At 41.2% G+C, this 21,427-nt stretch overlaps 1 protein-coding gene across 2 annotated transcripts in view; it reads right to left on the bottom strand.

The window, feature by feature from the left end:
• The window catches only part of reps2 (RALBP1 associated Eps domain containing 2), a 42,705-nt gene extending 22,114 nt beyond the window's left edge, over nucleotides 1-20,591 (bottom strand). Inside the window, exons 1-13 of one of the 2 annotated variants that reach the window (XM_028444449.1) lie at nucleotides 20,221-20,591; nucleotides 11,735-11,858; nucleotides 10,466-10,644; nucleotides 8,630-8,738; nucleotides 8,355-8,461; nucleotides 6,596-6,737; nucleotides 6,465-6,528; nucleotides 3,435-3,603; nucleotides 3,295-3,348; nucleotides 3,034-3,109; nucleotides 1,075-1,149; nucleotides 627-675; nucleotides 393-529 (exon numbers count right to left, since the gene is read on the bottom strand). In XM_028444449.1, the coding sequence (XP_028300250.1) occupies nucleotides 393-529; nucleotides 627-675; nucleotides 1,075-1,149; nucleotides 3,034-3,109; nucleotides 3,295-3,348; nucleotides 3,435-3,603; nucleotides 6,465-6,528; nucleotides 6,596-6,737; nucleotides 8,355-8,461; nucleotides 8,630-8,738; nucleotides 10,466-10,644; nucleotides 11,735-11,858; nucleotides 20,221-20,406 (1,471 nt within the window). In that variant the 5' untranslated portion in view covers nucleotides 20,407-20,591. The remainder of the gene's footprint in view (nucleotides 1-392; nucleotides 530-626; nucleotides 676-1,074; nucleotides 1,150-3,033; nucleotides 3,110-3,294; nucleotides 3,349-3,434; nucleotides 3,604-6,464; nucleotides 6,529-6,595; nucleotides 6,738-8,354; nucleotides 8,462-8,629; nucleotides 8,739-10,465; nucleotides 10,645-11,734; nucleotides 11,859-20,220) is intronic. The other variant, XM_028444450.1, reaches the window with a different exon arrangement.
• Between the last annotated feature and the right edge of the window lie 836 nt (nucleotides 20,592-21,427).

Genomic DNA, 21,427 nt, shown 5'->3' with positions numbered 1-21,427 from the left:
ACATCACACACATTTCCACACTCCCTTCTGTATTACTCCCACATCATTCATTTATTTTACTTGACTCTCTTCCTCATACTGTTCATGGTCACATGGGACTATATGTGTGAATGCACCCTTAGTGACACTGTTGTATTAGGATTTTTCAGTGATCGGTTGCTGCCGTCTTGGGAGAGCAAAGGTGCGCATGTAGCTGTGGCGTGGGGCGTGGGATGTGGAGTTTTCATGACAGTGACATAACCAAAAGGGACTTTTAGGGGGAGCGCTAAGCGCAAGTCACTTAGTTATGCTTTAAGTGATGTGGATGAATGCAATGGTTAAATGTATTAGTCGTCACAATAGCTGCTTCCAATGATCAGCTGTTGGGACGAGGTTGTGGGTGTGGTTAGTACCTGGAGCGCCTTGCTGGAAGAGCTTGTTCAGGTCCAACGAGGAGGCCCTGGAGTGGGTTTTTTGTGGTCGGGGTGGAGGGGTGGGTGGCTCCTCTGCCTTCTTCATTGCATCTTCAATAGAAGTGCTGGAGTAGGATCTGCAGGTGGAGTCACACAGGTGACAAAACAAATGTGCATCAAACAATATCAGGATCATTTTGACTTATTCTCATACAGGGGTGGCATTAGTTTCACCTTGGCCTAGTTTTTGTCCTCCACTGTGTGTCCAGGTCCTGAGGCGGTTCTATGAAAATGATTACATTGAATAAACAAAGGAGCGTCCAGCTTTTTGCCTCGATTGAGCACTAAACAAGCTCCACTCCCCTTCAGCGACAAGCCATAATGCCATTTAGGAAAATGGACATTCAGACTCAAATACATAGGATTACAAACCTAAATACTTCCACATGCTTGGACAAACTCCAAAGGAGGCACAATCTCTGCTGAAACACATCTCACGCGACCAGCGTCACCAAAGAAAAACAGACCCAGACCAGCAGAATTACTGGGAGTCATTGTTTGTGTATTTGTGGTGCATCAAGAACACTGCCTCATCCTACACTGGCACCACATGATGTGCTAATGCAAAGAAACAGAAAGGTCACTGAAAACATTCCCACAGTAAAATAAGTCAATGCTTCACCCGGCCTCTGAGGAAAAGCAGGGAGCCGGAGAGTCAGGGTCTCTGGAGCAGGTCCCGCTCTTACTGACGCCGTATCTGTGGATACAGTTATTCAAGAATTCAGACAGAAATAAAGAGATATTGGTTTACTTTCATTTCAAGCTTTATAGCATTGCTAAGCTGATATATGCTTTTAGATCCAAAACAGAGGAAAGTTGTGTTCTTCATCTTAGGGTGACCATATTTTGATTTCCAAAAAAAGGAAACTTGGGGCGCACCCGGCAGTATTTGACATTTCTTGAATCTACCTCGCAACGGCAAAATACATTAGAGTAGATAAATAAGTTGTTATTGTCCATAATCTGTCCTTGAAAAATCTCATATAAACCTTCTTAAAATCTCCATCATTAAAACAACGACAAACATATCCTCCTAGAAATTAAAACTCTAACTAAGAAAACCACAAGGTTTACAGAATATTAAATAATCATTAAATATACAATTCAATAAATAACTGTAATCATAACTTCCTATAGGATACGTTTCTCTGAACCTCCATAAAGGTTATATCATCAAGGAGGGTTTTGCTGCATACGTTTTTTTTTTTATGAAATCCACCAGTATTTGGTCTCTTTCAGTCTCTCTTCTCTCTGAGGCGTGTGTCGTTTTTGTCCAAAAATTCCCATAATGAATTGTAAAGTGCAACTCTTTAGCTTTCAGAAACTGGTGGCATTTCTCAGATATTAGCGGAGTTACGGTCTCTTAAATTGGAATGTGTCTATTTGTACGGTTACCGTACGGACAACCCTCGGTGCTATTGGTACGGTTACCGAAGTACAAGTATGTATCGTCTTAGAGTTAAGGTTAGGTTATAACCCAATATCGCAACAATTATTAGGGTTAGGGTTAGGTTTAGGGTAAGGTTTAGTCTTTGTCATGCGCCCTAAACTGACCAATGACTGACCTATCACGTGACCTAAACTGGCCCAATAGGGGAGCTGCGTACGGATAGAATGTCGGTATCAGCCTTTAAATTAGTTTGTTCTTTGAGATGCGTTCAGGGTCCCAGGGAAACCCAGACATTTTCATCTATTTATAAAATTTATAAAAGAAAAGAGGATATGTCCAGGTAAATCCGGATGTATGGTCACCCTATTTCATCTTATATCTGCTCTTAATTTCCTGCAATAGAGTATAACGACAGAATAGACTAATAGTCAAATGAACGTACGCTAATGTAAAGCTGAATGTTCTAAGTAATTAAATAGATGAAGTAATTTATATTCAAAGTTATGAAAAAGTTCTAACTTAATTATGTGAAGCATGAATCATACATCCTTTTTTAAAATTAATAAAATAATAATAATGACTTATTTTGTAGTGTGGAACGTTAGAAAAGGCTTGATAAAGTGATGTTACTCAAACAGAGAACAATAGTCGGTATGAGAAAAACTGACCCGTTTATTATTAACCAATTAGTTATATACATTTTAACCTTCAACATAATATCTACAGTGTTCTACAATTGAATAAAATAAATAAAAAAAATACATTTTGGGAAAGAAAAGAAAATTCAGAAATTTGAGTTTGATATCCGATATTCGTTTTCAGGCTGATATCGAACCGATATCCAATATTGATATCGGATCAGGACACCCCTATATAACATTTTCTTCCCTTTTCAGTAAATTGAACCATATTTGTTTATAAGTAAGCATCTTTTAAACACAACTTAAGTACAACTTCAAAGAATTAAGTTATTACATGCTAAGAATGATAAAGTCCCGTTATTTCTGTTGTTTCAAATAGAGATTATTTAAAACTAAACTTAATTCATATAGCACTATAATTTAACTGTTATCAAAAAAAAAAAAAACAAGTAGCAAGTCATTCAACCTTTTTAGTTGCAATTTAAAAACTTGAGGCAATCGATTTCCTCAATTTTCATAACAATATCTTTTCCCCAAATGTATACTTGACCTTGTTGACTTGACTCTTCTGTCTTATCTTGAGTTTTTGTGGTCGAACCCGACTGGAGCTCTACGATGCTTTGGTCCTGCAGAAACCAAAGACAGAAAACACACATCACTGCATGCAAAGGCCACAACTCTAAAAGCTTTGTGACAATGTCCAAAACTAAAGTCATGCACAACATTTGGCCTGAGTTTGTCTCTGCTCAGCTGGTTAGCTCCATCTACAGGATCACAGTTGTATTACATGCAGGGTATGGATTTGGCTCACCAGTTTACTGGGCCTCGACTCTTCATCCTCAAAGACAATTAAAGGCTCTATACTCTGCCAAAAATGGAGCCTATTTTAAAAAGCTTAATCCTTGATGAATCACTCAGAGCAACCATAGGAGAGACTGTTGTGTTTCTTACTTCAGGCGTGTCAGGGATGTGCTCTTCCTGCTGTGTGAGCCCTGGCTGCAGGCTCACGGGGAGGCTCTCTGGAAGAGGGTAGCCATTCTTACGCGCCACAATCAAGTGAAAGGCCGTGCAGAACTCTGAGAAAGTGAGCGCTCCATCTCTGTCCACGTCACTTAACTCCCTTTAAAATAAGAATGGGAGAGATTGAAAGTAATACAACAACAGTTATGTGAAACAAGATGAAAACACAGAATGGGTGTCTTTTCTCTAAAGGATTATGTATGAGTATAAGGCTGGGTTGGGGTCAATTATATTTTTAATTGCATTATTGATAATTAGAGTAGAGTAGAGAGTATCTGTATTAATCCCACACTGGGGAAACGACATGACAGCTCAAAGTGCGATAAAAAAGACAGAAAACCCAAAAAACACCAGAAAAATACAATAATAGAGGATACTGTATATCTAAATAGAAATAGAAAAATGTATATAAAAAGTATAAAGAATATATATATACACACACATATTTACAGGCGTTGGCAAGGAGAGATGCCCTAGACTGTTTTATTATTTCATCAATTACAATAATGATGTTATTATTATCTATATTGTAATTGCATTTGAAAAAATCTGTTCCAGTTGTAATCATAATTGAGTTGTAATTGTATTTGACTTTGTAATTGTAATGGAAATTCTTTTATTATTTTTTGTATTGTAAATTCTATGAAAACTGTTGGTGCCAAGGCATAAAAATAAAAAAAAAAAATTCTGAGAGAAGGCTTTAAAACCTAGACCTTAAAAACTAGTGTAAATATGATGAGCACACTTAAACTGGGGTGAAAGTTTTACCGTTGTATGGCTCACACATACGGAGTTAACAATCATTAAAATATGTTTCAGATCAACTTTCCCACTACCTGTCAGTTCTCTGCTCAGACGCCCACAACAAAAACATTAATACCAATATTTTAATGAAGGAAGGAAGGAAGTCTAACAAGGTAACCAAGAGATGAAAAACACATTAAATGATAGATAACATTTTTTTGTGTATTTTGCAGCTGATTTAAGACATGAGTCAAACTGATATAAGAGATGCTAACAGAAAGCTAACACAAGAGGAAGGTTACGTTTTATGGGCTTACTGTATTTATTAAAGGCTCAGTAATTGTGATTAATTGAATTTGAACTTTAATATTTGGGAACATAATTGCAATTGACTTTCAGGGGTAAAATATAATAATAATAATAATAATAATAATAATAATAATAATAATAATAATAATAATAATAATAATAATGGCTTAGATTTTTATACAGTGCTTATTTCAAGGAGACTCAAAGCACGTACAAAAATCATTATTCATTCACACCAGTCACTCACATCAGTCATACCGGTGGTGGTAAGCTACAGTGTAGCCACAGCTGCCCTGTGGCATACTGGCTGAAGCGTGGCTGCCATTTTGCGCCTACGGCCCCTCTGACCACCACCAACACTTCTGCACAATTCATACACAATTCATACACATTCATACGAAGCAATGTGGGTAAAGTGCTTTGCCCAAGGACACCATGACTTGGATAGAGCGGGATTCGAACCCCCAACCCTTCGGTTATTGGACGACCTACTCTCATGTAATTTTAATTGCAATTAGAAAAAATGTCGGTCATCGTAATCATAATTGAGTTGTAATTGAACATGGATAATTGAAGACATAATTATAATTGAAAAATGTAAGTCTGTAGTTCCTATGTCTATACCAGGGGTCTGCAACCTTTACTCTCAAAGAAACCATTTAACCTCATCTCACCTGGATTAAATTCAGCCGAAAAAATACCTTCTTAATGAAGACAATAGTGTATTAAATTATATACAGTTAAAATTATATAGAATGTTTGATTTAATTTGACTTGAGTTTTATTGATCATGTAAACAGCGACTTAAAAACACTTTAAAATAAACTAAAATAAATTGACATCAAGAAATAAAACAGTATTTTGCATCTTCAAATTCTTACACATCTCAGTTTACATGAACACAATGTTATATAAAGAACATTTTTTTAGTTAATGTATTTAAAAGTCTACAAAAAGTACCTTGAATTTGATAACATGATCATGTGATCAACACATGCTAATTGCTAATTTCTTGCCACACATAAAACATGCATATTTAACCAGCACATTAGTGGTTAAATGAATCTGTTCCCACACAATTAAAATCTCTATTTTCTTCCAGAAAATAGTGTTTTTGTTGGTTTAGTTATTTTACCAGGGATTTAAAACTTAAGATTAGCCACAGGCTCAGGAAAGTTGATGGTCTGTAGATGAAGTAGGAAGGTGCTGAGTCATTGCACAATGTGATTTATTATTAGGTTAACAAATTGTTGTATCTTGATTTTATTTGTCATTAATATTAATCATTAATAGCCTCTGTAAAAAATAACTCTTTAATTCAATAGTTTTTTTTTATAAAGCTATAGGGAGACATTGCATAAGAGTCAAAGGGCCACATTAGGCTCCAGAGCCGCAGGTTGCAGAATCCTGATGTACGTATATACGTCTGCAAAAACAGAAAGAGTTGCCAGCGGAGGCAGAGGCCCAGTGACAGCGGTAGCAGCACATGTGATTAACCCACTGTTGTGATTGTGGATTGCACGTGAACACCGGCCCTCGCAGCCCAAACATCAGACCGGCCCACCGGGTCCTCCTGATTAGCCATACCAGGCCAGATGTACCTTTTATGTTTTTATGTTTCTAAATATTTTTTACAGTCTTTCTTTTTTTCTGTTCTTACATGTACTAGAATCTTTTTTTTATGGACCTCCTGAAGATTAGCAACTACCACGGTGGAAGCTAATGGAGATCCAATGAACAAATAAACACATAAATAAACAGCAACAATTCAACAATAGCTTAAAGTACATTGGAGTTGGGTTTTTAGATTCAAAGTTGAGTCCTGAATTCACTAAATCTGATCAGAGCAACAGACCCTGACTTAACAGTGATTAAAACAATATCACATCCCAGTTTGACTGCACTCACCAAATGTGGGAGAGCTCTGGGATTGGGAGCTTTGACTTTGTAAAGAAATGTTTAGCCACAGCGCCTGAAAGAGAAAACGTCAGTTGTTTTTGTATTTTAATAAGCATGTGCAGTGTGTGGTGGTGACTTACCAAGTATCAGAGCACCCAAGTCAGGCTGCAAGCTCTTAAATTGATTAGTGTAATACTCTAGCTGTTCTCCTGTGATCCTCCACGGGTCCTCATTACAGTGATAAACTACTGCCTGCTGGTCCAGCCTCTCTACTGAGGAAGCCTGACAGTGAAATAAAATCCATTAAAACACAAACTTTAAATTGTGATAACGAAGCACACGTACGGGGAGTTTTCCAAAATTCATTTGAAAAAATACAATTCTTAATGATGTACATAATATACAATTATTTTAAGTACCATAAAACACATTGACTGTACAAAATAAAAATTAATTCATTTGTTGTTCTTTTAAAAATACAAGTTTTTTTGTGACGCTCGAGTCATGTGACCATCACCAGGCAGTGTCAGCGCCCAATCTCTCCACGGGTCTGATCCTTTCAATGCATGCGCTTGGACTACGTCACTTCCTTCACTCACAATCTTTACCATAGTGATTCTGGGACGTGATATTTGAATGTAAACCGACCATATGACGTTTGTTAGTACACATGTAAATATGTGACTGTTTTGTGGTGTTTTTAATTCCATCCATTCGTTTCCAGACCCACCTGTTCCTGTTTTTTAGGGTCGCGGGAATGTTTTTCATTGTTAATTTTAAATAAAGACAAAAAGACAAAGTTTGTTAAATGTTTTAATAGTACACATGTAAATATGTGACTGTTTTGTAGTGTTTTAAATTGTTAATTAAAAAAAGACAAAAAGTCGACGTTTGTTAAATATTTTAATTGTACACATGTAAATATGTGACTGTTTTGTAGTGTTTTTAATTGTTAATTCTAGAAGCAAGACAAAAAGACAACGTTTGTTAAATGTTTTAATAGTACATATGTAAATATGTGACTAATTTCATGGTGTTTTTAATTGTTATTTTTTTTTTTAAAAAACATGACATTTGTTAAATATTTTAATAGTACACATGTAAATATGTGACTAATTTCATGGTGTTTTTAGTTGTTTTTTTTTTTTTAAAAAAACATGACATTTGTTAAATGTTTTAATAGTACATATGTAAATATGTGACTAATTTCATGGTGTTTTTAATTGTTTTTTTTTTTTTTTAAAAACATGACATTTGTTAAATATTTTAATAGTACACATGTAAATATGTGACTGTTTTGTGGTGTTTTTAATTGTTCATGAAAAAAAAGACAAAAAGGAAAAACCTTGACAATCAAAAACTAAACAGAAAATAAAATAAAAACCAAAATAAATCGGAATTCACTCAAAACATAAATTTAAAATTGTCTTTAATTAGCAGGGTTTCAACTTTTTAAATAGTGCTCCAACTGTCGTAAAATAGGCCAACCGGATGTAGACGCGTTTCGCGTATGCGTTTAAAGGATCCAAAAGGATCAGGCCCGCAAAAGGATTGGACACTGAGGTTGGTTTTTCTTCTGTTATGCAATTCTTCTTCACGATGTAAACTGTGAAAAGACACTGCGCCCAGCAGGTCATGTATGGTACTGCAGCAAAAATGAAGCAGAAAGCGGCCGTCGGCCTGATTTTATCATGGATTTACAACATTAAACGGTGCGTCGATGCACATTTTTGTAGTCAACATTATCAGTTATGTTACTATTGTTAATGTTTTTGGATCATTGTATATGTTACACACATTGTGGTTGGTGCGAATCTCGAGATGGTCTGTATATTTAATGACCCCTCAGCAAGAATCTCAAACTCCACCTATGGCTGAACAATAATTATCTGGCTGTACCTGAGCAATAGCTGAATGCTCCATGGTGGGTTTGGTCCCATAGTTGCTGGGTGAGGAGTGCTGCTCCAGCTGTGCTGTCGGCCTCGAGGAATGTTTGCTTTCATAGGCTGAAAGTTAACGGAGAGAACAGAGCTTTGATGGAAAGCTGAGCAACCTGAGAATGACATGGAATGATTACACGACAGAGAACGCTCATCAAAGGATCAAAAGCAAAAAAAATTAACAGGTGTTGATCGTATGATGTAGCGACGATACATTAATGGGAATGTCCTCACTGGTCTGTGCGTCCAGTCCGTTCCTCTGCTGGTTGTAGGGGTAGCTGTGGTAAATCACTGGAGAGCGTGGAGGTGATGCACATGGTGATCGCGGAGGAGACCAAGCTTCCTTCAAACAGAGGAACATCAGTAAAGGCTTCCATATTCATAAGCCTACATTTATAAATAGCTGCTCAAAGAAGATTTAAACACTTATTGGCCTTCATTTATTAACCATCGGTGCGATCAGATCTGAGCGTACGACGTGCGTTCATGCAAGCGTCAGTATTTATCAATTGTGATGCGAGGGTACGATACGATCAGATCTCACATCAGGTCTAAGGTCGTGTACGATAATCTGAGCGGATTTGTGCTGCAGCACAGCAAAATCTGCTGAGTCTGAAAATAAATGATTAAACTAGCCTCAGCTGTCATTTACAGTAAGTATATGCAGACACACGTTGTGAACAAATCAAAACAGATGATTTCTTTGGCTTTCTCTAATGGAATACTTGATAACCCCACTGACAAATGCTGCAACCGGACATTAGCGCAACACACACCTGGATCACAGGAGCGCTGCTTTGGTTCTGTGTTAGACCAGCAGGGAGACGCTGCTGTATACCACAGGGGAAGTGTATGAGGGTGGGGCTCGTGCTCGTCAGCCTGACTTGACAACTTGTTCTTGATAAAAATATAAAGAATTTTTTAATCAAATAGCAGGGATTTACGCTTTTAGCCTGTGGATGAGTAGAATTTCATTTAAACCACCATTAGGCAATGGTTAAGTTAGTGTTTGAGATTTGAATTCAAACTTCAACCTGAGTCCGTTTCAATACGTAAATGCTCTTCACTTCCTCTGATATTCTCTTCCACAAAGCGTTTCATTGAGCTCGTTTCATTCCAATCTTCACACTACTGAAAACACCTCAGCTGTGAGGATGATGATTTTCATCTCATAAACGTTTATTTCCTTGACCTCAGTGGGCGGGGCCTCCAAACTTAGAATATTTGAGGGCGTAACGTGTAAATGACGGTCAAAATAATCGCCGCATTTATCAACACCTGATCATTTGTACGTTGGGATTGATCAGATATAAATGTTTCTTAAACCACTAGGGGTGTGACGATACACTCCGCTCACGAGACGAGACACAATATTGGGTTCACGAGAAAGAGACGAGACGAGATTTTAAGAAAACTACAATTACAAAATATATGACTGGACCAACAGACTTTTATTGGTTAGAGTTGCACGTGCATTTTGAAATGTTTTTTTATAACTCTTTACATGCATGATGTAAGCATGAGCTTTTAATAAACGTCTTCCACAAATTGAAACTAAAACTGAAATTTATGAAAGTTAAAATAAATTATATATTTCTTTCTTTTTTTCAAGTGCAAACAATATGATGTGCAAAACCAACTCAAAGTTCTACTCTGTCAATACAGAGTCAATACAGAGTGCAAATAGTGCAAACAGAGCCTGACCAAGTATGTCATTAATATGCTGAAACTACACAGCCATGTTCTTTTAACTGTTAATAAACTTCTTCTTCCACAAATTGAAACTAGAACTAAAATGTCCTCCTCCTCCTCCTCCTCCTCCTCCTCCTCGCAAAGGCGCATTACTGCCCCCACAGGTCACAAATAGAAGTTTGAATAGCTCACCAAAAAAACAAAAAGAAACTCACGAGACACATTTTTAACGCGACAAGAAATCTCGTCGAGTTTAATCTTGCACGATCTCGTCACACCCTTATAAATCACACGTTGGTCCTGTCGTACGACACAGTGTGCACTCAGATTTGCAACCGTCTTCACGCATTGCTGATAAATGAGGGCCGTTTTGTCTACCTTCTTTTCTGTGTTGGTCTCCAGGGGTCTGAAGGTTCCCCCCCTGTCTGCTGGAGTCCAGGAGGAAGACCCTGGTCCAGAACCACATGGAGCCCCTTGGACGTCAGCACCAGGAGGGATGGTAGAGTACTGCAGCTCCGGTTCAATCTGCAGCCCAACAAACCTGGGCAGAGGTAGATCTGACATGACAAGGTCACACTATTAGATGATGTGAAGGGAAATCTGTTGTTACATTATTAACATTATCACACATTAACCTAACATTTTACCTATAGTTGGTAAAAACATTCCATTTCCTCCTCATCCTGCATGTTTTCTGCCTGATTTTGTATTATATTTATTTCAATTTTACTTTTATTATTTATTCCTATCTCTTATATGCTGCAGGCTTCCTGCGTGTTAGCAATAAATATAATTATTTATTAACCCTAACACTCAAATTATTAGATGAAGGTTCTGTTGGATTTTATTCAACATACTGTATATCAACCACTGATCTATAAACAGAGGTGAAAGTAATGGATTACACTTACGTTACTGTAATTGAGTTGCTTTTATGTGTATTTCTACTTTTTTTTAATGTATTTCTAAATTAGTAATTTTCTTTGTACTTAGGTACGTTTTAAAAGAAGTAAAGTAATTTGTTACATTTCTACAGAAAACCGTTACTGAGTAAATTATTATTTTTTTGGTTTTTGTTCATTGCGAAGCCTAAAAAATTAAAATAAAGAAATTTTTTATTATTGAATTCATTGGTGTTATTTAATTGGAACATTTTTTTTTAAATATTTCATACAGATGCCTTTGTGGAAAATAATTCAAGTTCCAATTGTGTAAGATTTTTACTCTTCCTTTTTAAGTTTATACATGAGATGTTTACTGTATGCAAGGGAGCCGTGGAGAGTTTTAAAGATTTATGACTAAAAATGAATCTTGAACGTATAAGGAACCTTTACTTTGAGTACTTTTTAATTGAGCTACGGTACTTTGTACCTATACTTGAGTACAATTTCAATCAAGGAACAGTACTTCTACTTGAGTAGGATACATCAGTACTTTTTACGCCTCTATTATTATGGAGAAAACACATTTTCTCTTCAGTCAAGTTCCAACTAATGATGTGCTCTTGTAAATAAGGCCAAACACATATTAGTCCGGTCCACGCGACTCCTCTTTTATCCAGATTAGACCAAATCCTGCAATGCTAACATAATCTCCTGATCCCTTTTTGCCTCCGTGAGACACCTTTTCTCAGAGCTGCAGACTTACTGGTTGTCACACTATCCAGGCGGATGGGCAGCCCAGACTGGGCCGCTGCAAGAAGCTTGAGCGCCACGTAGAACTGAGTTACGCCAAAGTAACCCAAACGCTTGGCACCACACACTTCAGTCACCTGACAACAAAGGAAAAGTAACATGTGAACACACTCAACCAAAATAGGTAATAAACTTCTAAGTTTACCATATTGAGTTACGTGTTTTTTTCCCAATTGCATCATCTTTACTGCTTGTAAGGTTTTCCCATTCTTAAATCCAACCCCCACAGGCCAACAGTAATCTTCAGCATGTGATTATTTCACAGCCTGGTTTAAGACACTATTCATTTGAAAGAATAAAGCTTGGAGGAAAAGTGTGTAGGATAAGCACCACAGTTGAATCCGTTTAGCCTGCACTCTTTTGATTAGTGGTACAATGACTAACTCAGTGTTTCTAAAGAAGATTAGGATTTAACTAGAACAATCAAGAAAAATAATCCCTAAAGAAATCTAATAGAGGGTTTTTGTATTATTTCAATTGTGTTTGTGGCACAAAACAAATTTTGAGTCAAGTTTGGCGTGTACATGAAGTATTCACAAAAAATCAACTACCTTCAAGGGGTGAAACGTTATCTAGAATTTCCATTCATTTATCAACATACTTCTATCCCGACATAAGCTGAAGCAGAGCATGACCGGCACTTATTTGATTGAATCCAGCACCTCATTTTTAATTTTTTTTCTCCAGGATCTCATTTGCTTTTAGGTGTTTTGATTAATGTTTGAAGTAATATGTTCGGACAGCTGTCTTTTATTGAGTTGAAATCAATGGAAATTTCATTAAACACACAAAACTGAATGTAAAAACCGAGTGAGGAGGCGAGGGGAAAGTCAGGCCACGCCCACGCTACGTCTAAAGTGTGATTTTCCGCAAAAAAATTGTCTTGTCAGCTTGGAAGACTGTAATAAATGACAATAAAAAAGGCAGTTGGATTCAAAGTGGTTTTTAAGCCAATAAGTGAAGCAAAGCTTTTGGTAAAAAAAGTCTGAGGTTGTTTCTGTCGAAATCGCAGAGCAGCAGCAGCAGCAGCACAGCAGTTAGCGTAGCAAGTCGCAGCACCGAATAATTAATTCCAGAAAGAAATAATGTCGTTAAATGCTGTTTTTTGCACTACAATACCAGAAGGGAGCCTGCTGTGCTTGGATGGAAAACAAAAGCCCAGTTGTGCACAAATTGTGCAAGAAAGAGTTAGCTAACTTAAAAAAATGATTTTTTTCTTTTCATTATTATTATTATTATTATTATTATTATTATTATTATTATTATGGGTAATGTGGTTTGTATTGAATGTTCTGTATGGACTGTTTTCTATGTCTGTATGAAAACAGACAATAAACACAGTGAAAAAAACAAAGAGTTTGCCAATCATCGGAGCTTTGAACCTCCCCTGGTTCGTGCTGGGTAGATGTGTGTGGGGGCGCGGCCGGTGGCTCCTGTTCTGGCGGATCCTGTCCTGGCGAATCGGGGTCTGGAGTGGTTGGTCTGCTGGCTGGGGGCGCCGGGCCACGTGGGTGTCGTGTCTGGGTGAGGGTGTCCCGGGGGTGGGTCTTTGGGTTCGGCGTCTCCCCGCCGGGGGTGTCTTATGTCGGCGAGTGGGTGATTGGGAGTGGCCTCCGTGGGGGGGGGGGCTCTGCTGGCGACGTTGGTGTGGGGTTGCGGTGCCTGGCTGGGGGTGCATGGGTTCACCTGCCTATCGTGGGGGGGGGGTGGCCCTGCGTGGGTGGTTGGTGGCGTCCTTTCTTGTCGGGGGGGCCGGGGCCGCCCATCTGTGGAGGGTGCTATCTCGTGGTGTCGTGCAGGCCTGTGCTGGCCCTGGTGTGGGAGCTGGCCTCCCTCCTGCTCGGCCACCACCTGCTTTGGCGGGGCGGGCCGCTCTGGGCCGGCTGGCGGCGGGGGTCGCCTCCTGGACTGCTGGGGGATGTGGCTGGTGCCTGGCTCCGCCTGGGGGGGGAGGGGGGGTACCGCCGTGCTCCGTATGGCCGACATGGTTTGGGGGGGTGCCGCGGGGGGTCTCCGGTTGTGCCGCTCAGCGTGTCCCTGTGGCCCACAGTGCCGCGTGCCCGTCTGCGCCATCTACCCTCTCCGGTGGCCCGCTATGCGGACGGGCCGGGCTCCTACCAGACAGGCCTCCTACATGGACACTTCACATCACACACTCCCAGCTGGTCTGGCTCACCCACTTGTTACACCACACTCACATACTCAACCCTTGGGGGGCTGGATGGTGGGGCTGGGGGTGGAGGGGGCCGCCGCCTGTGCTACTAAGTAGTGGCAAGGGGGCGGCACTCCCACCTCTGGCTGCCCTACTAATCCCTCCAATTTTAATTACACCTCAACACACCACCCCCGGAGGGTGGGACCACCACTTCCACCCTCCGGAGCTATTGTACCACATACACATATATACACATAGGCTGGATGGGGAGCACCACTCCCCTCCATCCACCTCTTGCTGGGTTGTGGCCTGTTCGTGGGCTGAAGGTGGCGGGGCGCCCCCACGGGGCTCGCCCTTGGGGGTTCCCTGTCCTGCGGTGGTACTCTTGGGGTCCGGCGGGCCTGGCCGGCTGGCTGGGCCGGTCCTGGCGGTGGTCTTCCGGCGCGGGTGGTGCGGGCCTGCGGGTGCGGCACCGGGTAGCCCCGGCTTGGGCGGCGCCCTGTGAGCCTAGATCTGCGGTGTGGCTGGGCCCTTTGGTGGGGGGGGCTGTCTTAGGCTCATCACGTGGCCGCATCAAGAAAAGGCGCGCGCTTTGGGGTGCTTGGTCGGTGCGCCTGGGGGCCGGCGGCGCAACATGCAGCATCCCCTTGGTGCCCTCGGCGACTATTGTGTCACAGGAATATCTCCCACACCTTCCTCACTTCGACTGGTACAACAGCTATTTCAGTCCAAACATCATTCATGTACAACATACCACTGTGTTAACCTTAACACTAACTTACACACCTGAACTGGAACTTGACCAATGAATCACACATTTAGACTCATTTTTTCTACTCAAAAGTGACAAGTTTGTTAAAATCCACCTTTACTGTATTTCTACACAGTGGCCCTCATTTATCATTATTGTTCAGATCTGAGCGTACGATGTGCGTTCAACCAAATTCATGCAAGCTTCAGTATTTATCAATTCTGACGTGAGTGTACGCTACGATCAGATCATAAGTCAGGCATGAGGTCGTGTACAATAATCTGAGTGTGTGAATTTGTTGTGCAGAACAGCGAAATCTGACTGAGTCTGAAAATAAAGTATTAAACAAGCCTCAGCTGTCATTCAAGCATAAGCAGACACACATTCAGAACAGATCTAAATGGTTGATTATAATGAATTAAACAAAATTAAATGAATTTTAAATACCACTTTTTTGGTTTTTCCTTCACTGAATACACTATAAACAGGCTAATAAACTGCGACTGAGCAGTTGGGGTGTCCTGATCCGATATTGATATCGGATATAACTGCATCTAAAATCTCCGATATCATAACCGATATAATAATTTATTTTTTATTTATTTTATTACATTTTAGAATACTGTAGATATTATGTTAAAGGTTCAAATGTATGTAACCAATTGGTTAATAATAAATGGGTCAGTTTTTCTCATACCTACTGTTGTTGACTATTGTTCTCTGTTCGACATCACTTGATCAAGCCTTTTATAACATTCCACACTACAAAATAAGTAATAAAAGTATGTATGATTCGTGCTGTTATCGTATCAGATCCATATTGGTATTGGCCAATACTCAAGCCTGCACTATCGGTATCGGATCAAAAGTAAAAAAGTTATATCGGGACATCCCTACTGAGCAGGAGCGCATAGGTTCACACAGTGTGCACACATGGGACGCGCTGCTATGCTCTGCCATGGTGATGAGGTCCTATTTCCTCCGTATGGCACATGAAGTTGCACACAGCACACACAGAGGGGCAGACTTCTCCTGTTAGGTAGCTGATCCTCTTCCAGAACGTTTAAATGCACTTCTTTAATTTCAGTTTTCACACTGACAAAAAGCACATCTTTGTTTTGCTCCAACTCAGATGTGAAGATGCCAATTTTCATCTTGGATAAGCTTCTTTGCTTGTTTGACTTCAGTGGGCGGGGCCTCCAAAACAGGAGGGCGTAACATGTTTATGGCAATCGAAGTCAACTAACGAATTTATCAACACCTGATCATTTGTATAGGCTGGGATACGAATGTTTCATAAATCACACGTTTGGTCCTGTCGTACGACCAAATGTGCACTCGGGTTTGGACCCGTTTTCATGCAAGTTTGATAAATGAGGGCTAGTGAGTGAAACAATCAGTGCAGTAGAAAGAAACATTTAACTTTCAATTACCTCCTGTTAAATGGAGTGAGAAAAAAAACTTTTATTTCAAGATAATCTAAAAGACCATAAATCAGTGCCCAAAGGACATTTCAGTGTGTTTCTAAAAAATGTCCCCATTTTTCATAGAAACCAAACATGTGTGCTAAAGGATAACAGAGCATAAAACTCATCGTGGAGTAAAGAGGAAACACATTCTGTGACACCGGGTGACACAATGACCCACAAGTCATCAGTGAGCACAGCAGGCATCCTGCAGAACGACACACGCACACACACAGAGAAAGCTCGGAGTCAATACGTCCCGGCTGGTGGCGGGGGTCCAGACCTCACGGGAAGGAAACACAGTCCTGTGCCAAACTTCCTGACACACCATAGGTCCCATGCAACACGCTGCATTCAATTCAGCTGGAAAAATGAACCTATAGCTCTGTGAGGGGTCAATAAGAGCAACACAACAAGAACATATGGATTATCTGACATCGGACCCCAGTGTGAACGTTTGTATGAATGTTACGGAGCCAACACACAGAGACCATAAAAAATAATCACACTAAATTGCCCCATTCAATCCAATGGGCAATTTAATGGCTTTGTTTTTAGAAATGCAGGAAACCAGAGTACCTGGAGAAAATGCCATGGAGGAGTCAGGAGCACATGCAAACTCCACACAGAAAGACATGGGTGGGTACTCCCTCGTTGGCCTACAGTCAAGTTTTAAAGAAATGTCATCAGGAAGGTATGAGTCTTCAGGAATCACAGGGTTTAACATTGAAAGTGTTGTAAATGTGTGGTAAAAAATAAAATAAATGTGATCAAATGTTTTCAGCATGTACAGTATTTGTACAGTATTGCTACTTTTTGGATTATCCTTAGTCTGGCCCCTAAACCATACTAGGGGTGGGACGAGATCTTGTGATATTGGTTTTAATTCCCGTTTATTGTCATATGTTCTACATTTTGTTCCTGGTGTCCTTAGACAGCTCTCTGGTCTTGGCCATGGTGGAGGTTGGTGTCTGACTGTTTGAAGGTGTGAACAGGTGTCTTTTATACAGATAACGAGTTCAAACAGGTGCCATTAATACAGGTAACGAGTAGAGGATGCTTCTGAGGCCTTGTCCACACGTAGCTGGGTATTTTTATAAATCTATATCCACCCTCCATTTTAAATAGAAGTTACCTCCACACATCATCGTTGTTGGCAGCTTAATGCTTTGGGGTCCCAAGTGGATCGTTATAGTAGAAGGCCTGTCTTGTGTGAGCCTAGCCCGTCCATACAGCAGGCCACCAAAGAGGGTAGATAGCGCAGACGGCACGCACCGAGCTACACGATTGGTAACCCACCCCACGGCACCCCCCAAATCCCACCAGCCCCACGGAGCACGGCAGCACGCCCCCACTCCCCTGGCGCAGCAGGGAAACCCGCACCAGGACCAGCACAGGCCTGCACGATACAACAACGTCCACAGGGAGGTGGCCCTGGCCCCCCCGACAAGAGAGGACGTCATCAATCGCCGAAGCAGGGCCACCCCGTCAGCCACAGACCGACAAGCAGGTGAACCAAAGCACCCCTAACTAGGCGCCGCTACCCCATAAAAATCATACAATGTAATTTCCTGGGAGGACGTACCTCTTGAACATGTTTGTGCCTTTAAACCGTTGCTTCTCCACCTCAGCCTGCCTATTTCCGCTTGATTTGCCGTGTAACTGTTGTGTCTAATGCCGCGATGGAGACTTCTGCTGGAACATCCATCATTGCACTTGGTACGTGAACGCGCCTGACTTCACTAGCAGCCAATAGTAATGCTCAAAACAGCCCATGGAGCACACATTTTTGTAGAAAAAATTCTGATTGGCTGAAATCCAGCATCTGGCTCCTGGATTCCTAAACTTCATTTACAGGGCCAAGAGAAGGAGAAGAGACTCACTGTCTACTCAGAAAATTTTGGATTACAATATGCTCAAAAATAATAATGAATTTTTGACCAAATGAAGCAAAAAAAAATTACATACTGCAGCTGTAAGGCGCTGTGACCGAGCCCAACCTTCGTCGGGTCCCTCCTGGCTAAGGTTGGGTATCTATACTCTAGTCCACATGTCCATAGTTTATGGTGCAGTAGACAATGTGGAATTCCTTTTTTTTTGTTGAAAGGATGTGATGATGATGATGATGATGATGATGATGATGATGATGATGATGGTGACAACGACGGTGACGACGACAGCCTTATTAGCTGTGTGGTTCTAGTTTCAGACTATGAAATGTAAGTGTTGTACTCGTCAATTATCAGAGGTACTTAGGTTTTACTTTCACATTTTATGTTAATTTGCTAACTTCACTCTGTGCTCCTTTATGGGGTGTCACCCTTCCTGTAGCTGGCAAAGAGGGAGCATGGACGGAGGGCCAACAAAGGCGTTGAAATATAATCCCTTCGCTTCATTCTGATACAGTCAAATGACGTGTGACAACCTTGAGTAGATCTGGTTCAGAAAACAAAGTTCCAGGTGGTGATGGGGAGGAGGAGGAGGAGAAATGGAGCATCTTTCTGCATAAACATCTTGGTGGATAGATGAGACAGCCTTGGACGGCTGGCTGGAGGAACCAATTATGATAAGCGATTTGTTTTCGGTTTAGGCTAGCACAATTTCAATAGGTTTAAGTCGCTGGGGGCATGCCGTCAACATCACGCGGAGGTTGTCCGTCTTGTTATGCGATTGGCCACCCTGCCGCTAGGGGGTTGTGGCTGTGTGTTGTTACAAATTTGAAAAAAGCCCTAGTTTATCTTCCGGTCACAGAAAAATGTGTTTTATGTCTTTTAAACATCTTGAAATGTAATTTATTTCTGGATTATTACTTACCTACTGTACCTAACTATGTGTGTTTTGTTGGACATAAACATTAAAACAATGGTTTCAAAACGTGCACTTTATTATTCAATATAAACATAGGTAATTCGTAAACAAAGTAAGAAAGTGTATCGAGCTGACTGTCGACTGCTCCGGTCAACAGTCACGCCGGGGTTCAGGAGACCCAGACCCCGCCGTAGAGCGGAGAGAGAGTAGCGAGGTAACCGGGTCCACAGCCCCTGGGAAGCGGGATGTTGGAGTGGGACAGTGCTGTAAAGATCACTTTAAACATAACGTTATGTCTCCTCCTCTATCAGCCTCCACACCATGTTGGTCATTGTTTACTGTTAATGAAACACACACACAAACACACTATAGGTACAGAGACTATTGGCGGTGCTTCACATGCTGCAGCCATGAAAGGAAATAATCAAACTCTGGCACTTTTAGTCCGTCGCGGTTCTCTCTGTGACTCAATTAATTGTAGAAACAACTCTTGTATCGCTCCACAAAAAGTTGAAACATGGCGGTGTGACTAGAAAAGGCAGAGACCGGGGCTGAGGTTTGGAGCTGACCAATCACAGCTCTAGCAGGAATTTTGGGAGGTGCACGTAAGGTTACGGGGGAGGGGGTCTGAGTCTACGTGCGTCTACGGCGGGGGATTTTACGCAGAACCTTAAATTAGGCTTAAACCAAACCCTAAAAATTGTTCCGATATAGGGTTACAACCTAAACCTAACCCTGAACTTAATCCTAACCCTAAAATGCTACGTACGTGTCCTTCGGTAAACGTATCAATAGCACCGGGGGTTGTCCGTACGGCAACCGTACAAATAGACACTTTCTTGATTTTTATGGCCTTATTCTTGTCTCGGTTTGTCTTGGTCTTAACTCCCAAAAGTCTTGGTCTCGTATGCTGTGGTCTTGAGCACGACGCTCATCATTTGTCTAGTTCCTTTTCAAATCATCATGGTGAACTCATCGTCCCACCCTAGGAGCAGGTGACTATTGTGCCAGAGTGCATGAAAAAATGTGTGTGTGTGTGTGTGTGTGTGTGTGTTCGGTCATGTGACAGTAAAAGCATTCTATTCTGTGTTCTCTGTAGGTTTGTGATCTGAGATCAGTGGAGGCAGGTCTCTGCAGTTCACACAAAATCACATGTGATGACCAAGCACACACACACACGCACACACACACACACACACACACGCACACACACACACACACACACACACACACATACACACACACACACACACACTCACTTTATGCAGGGTTTCTGGAGGCAGCTGAGAAGCCTTGAACAGCGTCGCCACTTTGCAGGAGGACAGTGTTCCAGTCCCTGAGCTGTCAGCCTGACACAGCGCGTGCAGCCCGGAGTAAAACCCGTGCTCGCGCTCATTGAGGGGGATGAAGGTCCCCGCAGACGCAGCACCGGATTCCTGCTCCATTCCCGTGCTGACGCACTGAGGATCCACCGGGGACGCAGAGACAGTCAAACGGATCAATGCATCCTGCTGCGTGCAGCGGCTCTTGTTTCAGGGCGGATCGGTAAACAGTGACGGAGACCAGACGGTGTGAGCAGAGCTGCTGATCCCAGTGGAAACAGCGCCTCGTTTACTCCTCCTGCCTATTGTGGATGGTTGTAGCAGTACTACGATCTGACTGCAGGGGGCGACACAACGCAGAGCTACCAGGAGCTGACAGCTACAGTATATATGAGTGTATAATTGAGTCATCTCTGAATAAAACAGGACAAAAATACGAACTCATTACAAAATGAGCTCAATGATTTGATTTTTTTCTCACCTTGTCTGCACATGTTGTCAAAGGTCAGCACTATACATGTAGTCAGTGCGTAATTTTTAGATCATCAGGTCCCCGAACACCGGCCACATGTTGTTCGGGCAGTAAGAGAAAGACAGAATTGTTACAGAATAAAATAATAAAAAAAATATTTAATAATAGAATGATGAATCAGCCTTAAAGGCGCAATATGTAAAATTTAAAATATGTCCAAATGTAAATTTGAGTGTTAAGAAGCATGTCCATAGCTGTCATGCCATATGTGATTTTTTTTTAAACTACATAGTTATATCTACATTAATACCTATTTTCCACCGGTTGGGTGAGTATAAGCCTATTTACAGCAGAGCCGTCCCTGAACTAGGCCATCTCTGGTAACGAACATCCATCAAACAGATAAACAGTGCGCTTAGGTTTACAACTAACAAACAACTGCTTAAACATATTCACTCGTGAACGCATCACACATGTAAAGCTGGCGATATACATCGGCCCGCGTGGCCCACCGAAAACATTTGCCAGGTGTAGCAGAGAATATTGTCACCTGTACATTCAAGTGGTCAGGACCGGATAGGGCAGAAGTGTCGGTTTTACTCAGTAATACGTCACCTGGTGGTGGCAGAAATTGCTTGCAAATCTCACATATTGCACCTTTAAAGAAGCACA

The sequence above is a fragment of the Gouania willdenowi genome, chromosome 4 (genome assembly GCF_900634775.1).
Source record: "Gouania willdenowi chromosome 4, fGouWil2.1, whole genome shotgun sequence".
Classification (NCBI taxonomy): Eukaryota; Metazoa; Chordata; class Actinopteri; order Blenniiformes; family Gobiesocidae; genus Gouania; species Gouania willdenowi.
This window is presented reverse-complemented; position numbering and strand designations above follow the sequence as displayed.